The sequence below is a fragment of the Triticum aestivum genome, chromosome 5B, assembly GCF_018294505.1.
Source record: "Triticum aestivum cultivar Chinese Spring chromosome 5B, IWGSC CS RefSeq v2.1, whole genome shotgun sequence".
Classification (NCBI taxonomy): Eukaryota; Viridiplantae; Streptophyta; class Magnoliopsida; order Poales; family Poaceae; genus Triticum; species Triticum aestivum.
The window spans coordinates 380,561,069-380,565,756 of record NC_057807.1 but is presented as its reverse complement, the minus strand read 5'-3'; the positions used below and the strand labels follow the sequence as shown (position 1 = coordinate 380,565,756).

General features: G+C 49.4%; 1 protein-coding gene across 3 annotated transcripts in view; it reads left to right on the top strand.

Annotated features, from left to right (window-relative positions):
• The window catches only part of LOC123111954 (protein GAMETE EXPRESSED 1), a 5,038-nt gene extending 1,248 nt beyond the window's left edge, over positions 1-3,790 (top strand). Inside the window, exons 1-6 of one of the 3 annotated variants that reach the window (XM_044532837.1) lie at positions 829-1,081; positions 1,193-2,307; positions 2,415-2,541; positions 2,665-2,851; positions 2,961-3,117; positions 3,210-3,790. In XM_044532837.1, coding sequence (XP_044388772.1) covers positions 1,235-2,307; positions 2,415-2,541; positions 2,665-2,851; positions 2,961-3,117; positions 3,210-3,510 — 1,845 coding nt within the window. In that variant the 5' untranslated portion in view covers positions 829-1,081; positions 1,193-1,234 and the 3' untranslated portion in view covers positions 3,511-3,790. Of the gene's footprint in view, positions 1-828; positions 1,082-1,147; positions 2,308-2,414; positions 2,542-2,664; positions 2,852-2,960; positions 3,118-3,209 lie in introns of those variants that run through there. The other 2 variants (XM_044532835.1, XM_044532836.1) reach the window with 2 other exon arrangements.
• The last annotated feature ends 898 nt before the right edge of the window (positions 3,791-4,688 follow it).

The window sequence follows — 4,688 nt, the reverse complement described above, 5'->3', positions numbered from 1 at the left end:
CGGCCACGCGCGCCCCGCCCCGCCGTGCTCGCCCCGCCTCATCGCTGGCCAGGCCTGCCGCTGCTGCTTCTTGACCTCCGGCCGCCGCGCGAGCTCCGCTCCGGCCACGCACAGGGGAGGCACCGGCCGCGGGCGGCGACGCTGCGGGGAGGCACCGGGGCCGCGGGCGGAGCAGGGAGAGAGAAGCGGATGGGGAGAGAGAAGGTGGGGGCCGGGCTGAAAGCGACGGGGGAGGGGAAAGATGTGGCTGCAGGTGGGCCTTTGCATGCATAAACAAACCGCCGGCGCTCTCAGATGCCTCCCTGGGGGCTGGGTTTCGGGTGATAGTGCCGGCGCTGAAATTGCACGATACCGGCGAAAAAAGCGATCCTGGGGACGTGAGTGAAGGCTTTTTTCGCTGCCGGCGCTCCCAAAGTTAGAAAAAAGGGCCTCTTGGGGCCTAGTGGAGATGCCCTTAACACTAGTTAGTTGGGATCCAATTGGTGGTTACTGTAATTAACAGAGCTTCCTTGCCGGGAACGGAACATTAGCATGGCAACAGATCTCTGAACTCTCTTTTATATTTGCATTCCCATCAACATCCCAGTAGTGCTCAGGGTTAATTAACCACAGGAAATTCCAAAAGAACACGACGAAACCGCCATTGCTCCCGTGAAATCATGTCCAGTTCAGTGCATGAGTAATGCGAGTGTGCGCTGTCCGGGTCCCTGTCATGCGTGGTGTCAAAAGTCCCAAACCGACTTACTATTTTTTTTTTCCTTGTGAATCTCCGATCGGATCTGACCTCTGCCTTGCCGGCGAAGAAACGCGGGGCACTATATTTATCCGGCGCCCCTTTCACACGGCAGGGCACCAACCCGTTGCGCTCTTGTGTTTCTCTCTCGAGGATCGTTTTGATACATGCATCCCCTTTCTTGCATTAGGCTGGAACTGACTGAATTGGATTTTTATAGTGGTTGGGTTTTACTGTACCTGATCGAGTAATTGGCATCAAGAACTTGGAATCTTGATCTTGCCTCTTTAATTTGGTAATTAATCAAGAATTTCAGAGTTTAATACTATGAATTATGATTCGAGCATGGTAACAATCTGCATCCAGTGAATACGTTTTAATTCTTGCTTTCTTGACCATCCTTGTCCTTGGCAGGGAAGATTTGCACTGCAATTGACCTCTGGTTCAACTCTCCACCAGGGTCACTCTTTTTTGCCGGTGCCTAATTGATCGGCCAGCGCCATGAGGAAGAATGCATCGTTCGTCTTGTTGATTTTGGCCTGCTTGTGGCTGTGCCCTCTGCGGGGCAGCGGGCTCTCATGGAACATTTTCTCGTCTCCGTCGTCCTCGGCGTCCGGTAACAGGGCGCCGGTGATGGAGCTCGACGGCGCGGTGGCCGACTTCTCCATGGACGTCACCAACAACCCGCGAGGGGTGAAGCTGCTGGAGAACGCGCGGAACAAGCTGGCGGGCCCCAAGAACTGCTGGCAGGAGGCGTACCGGAACCTCTTCGCCAGCTGCGGCGAGATCATGGCCGACAAGGAGCGGCAGGCCCGCCTGGCGTGGCACCTCAGCAGCTGCTACCAGGAGGACTCGGGCCGCCCGGCCTTCCCGTCCTGCGCCGGCGGCTCCAAGATGGTGCACTGCCGCAAGAAGCTCGGCGACTCCGAGAGCAAGGTGTTCCTCGAGTTCTTCCTGGAGACCAACACGCTGTGCCACCAGCTGCAGGCGGAGGCCTTCAAGCACAGCACGGAGCGGCTGGTGAACGACCTGACGCGGTCCTCCAAGTCGGCGGAGGAGAACCTGGAGGTGATTGAGGCGCGGTCGGAGGAGATCATCAAGGAGTCCGGGAAGGTGCAGGACGCGCTGTCGTCCATCGAGGCGCAGGCGGACCGCCTCGCGGAGACGTCCAAGGGCGTGGGCGCGCAGATCGACGACGTGCTGGCGCACTCCAGGACCATCTCCGATCAGTCCAAGGAGATCGCCGCCTCTCAGGCGGAGCTCAAGGAAGGGCAGGCCGAGATGAGGAAGAAGATCGAGGCCGGCATGGAGCGCATCCAGGAGTCGTACGATCAGCTGGGGGACGGGATGGGGAAGCTCACCGAGGAGGCCGTGGGCATTCAGAAAGAGATTGGAACTGTCGGCGACCTGATGTCTTCCAAGATGCTGGTTCTGCAGGGCACCGCGGATGAGATTGGGAGTGTGGCGGGCAAATCACTCGAGAATCAGATGCAGCTGTTGGATGGGCAGAACAAGGCCATGGATGGATTGACTAGCCTCCACACCTTTCAGTCACAGGCTCTCGAGGAAAGCAGGTAATGCATTTCATCGCATCAAACATAACTGAATTTTTCCAACTTTCTTGTAATGTGTGTGTGGACTGTGGACTCAAAGAGATGCTGATTTTTATCTGAAATTGCAGGGAAACATTGGAGAAACTTGCACTGTTTGGGCAGCGTCAGCAGGAAGAGTTGCTGTCCAAGCAGGAGCAGATCCGGCAGGCTCATGATCATCTCATTCTGAATTCACACTCCATACTGGCAGCTCAGGTACTTGGCTATTACTATTTCTCAAATAATATTAGTTTCATAAAGTGAGTACGTGACACAAAAGGCTTCAAGCCTGCTTCTAACTCGCACTTGTTTGCTAACTGAACTTGTTTGGGGCTGCAGGAGGAGTTCAGAGCGAAGCAGGCTAACATCTTCGCGGCGCTGGACAAGCTCTACATCCTCCACAACGCCATTCTAGCAGAGTCCCGCTTCATCAAGGCCTTCTTCTTCTACTGCTGCATCGTCTTCCTCATCTACATGCTCACCAGCGCCAAGCAGACGTTCAGCATCAGAGGCCAACTCTACTTCGGTAAGGTCATTTTTCTTCAGTTTTCTTCAGACCTGTACTACTTTTTGGTGCAACCCAGTGCATCTATGTGACTGCAACTTGTCTGATTTTCTAACGTCTGTTTCGGCAGGTTTGTGCATCACGCTCCTGCTAGAGATGGGCCTGATCAAGTTCGCAGCCGGCAACTTCGACAACCTGTTCTGGGTCCTGTCCAAGGTGTTCTTGGTCAGATTGTTGTTCCTGGCTGCCGCCACTATTCAGATATTGCATTCCATATTCACATTCAGGTGAGTAAGAAATTAACCCATAACTCCCAGGTTGCACACTTACAAAAAGATGGTAGAACTTATAATTAACTTAATGAAACATTATATCTCAGGGACTACGAAGTTCTGAACCACCGGCTGCTCCAGACGCTGGTGGAGAAGGTCCGGACACTGGAGGAGAATGCAGGCGACAGGATGCTCTCGTACGGCTCGGAGAGCGACGAGAGCCTGAGGAATTACTCGTGGGTCTTCGACGAGCTGACGGATGAGGCGGACAGCACAGTCGACCCTAACTACGCCTTGCCGGAGCAAACTCGCCGAAGGTACAACGCCTTGCCGGAAGAGGTCGCCGAGAACTCCATCACCACGTCGGGTAGCCGGAGGTACAACCTGCGGCGGCGGAGCAAGCAGTGATGGGGACGAACTTTTTTGCTCCTCGTGGTAATACGGGGTTTGTGATTTTATTTACGAGAGAAGGGGGTTTGCGGCAGTTCTTAGCTTGGGTGTGTGATGCTGTGACTACGTCGTTTGTATTTAGCTGGCCCGTATGAGTTTTGGTTTTGCTAGTCATCAATCTGAAATGATCGAATGTGTATAATGATGTTGACGGTATATTTGTATAAATCTGAAATTAAGTGTAATGAAACTACGATTGTTGAACAAAGTACTCTTTAATGAAAATCATTTAAAACGATGTTCATTTCGCATCTTTTTCCAGTCCACTCCACCGTGACACTTCTTTAATGTGAGCTACTACCTTCGTCCTGGTTTATTAATCCTCATTATTTTTTATGCAACGATGTTCATGCATGTCATCAAAAATTATATCAATGAAAACTATGTTCAAATACGAACCTAACGATATATTTTTTGTTGACATGCATTCATATTTTGTTAGTTAAATATTTAATCAAAATTTTGCACAAATTACATAGAAGACCAATAAACCATGACGAGAGTAGTACCATGTGACCTGATGCGAGCAAATAGGCAAATAATCCCGCCAGGTTATATGTCTCCTATGGGCGATGTCTAGCGAGCTAACCCAGTAGTGAGGTTTCTTTTGCTGTGTGTTGTAGGTACATGTAGGTCCGGTTTACTTTTTTCTTCGTTTCTTTCATTTTATTTGTTTTCTCACTGATTTCTTTGCTTGTCCTTTTTTCTTCATTTTTCTTTTGTTTTATTTGTTTTCTCATTGGTATGTTTGGTTTTTTTTCTTTCTTTTGTTATACTTTGGTTTCTTTTGTTTCTTCTTCATTTTCTCTTTTTTTCTGCTTTTCTTTTTGTGTCTTTGTCAGTTTTTATTGGTTTTTTCACACATGTCTTCTTTTTTAGTACACATTGCACATTTTTAAAGCACATGTGAAACATTTTATGATACACTTTGAATATTTTAAAAATACACGATGCACATTTCTTGAAAATACGTGTTTTGAACACTTTTTGATTCCACAGCAATACTTTTTCCAAATACGCGTTGTACATTTTTCATAGGAATAAACATTTGTGTACCTATGGGAACATTTTTTTTAAATTGTATACACATTTTAAAATTTTCACGCACCTTTTTTTTAATCGAGGCATTTTTCTTT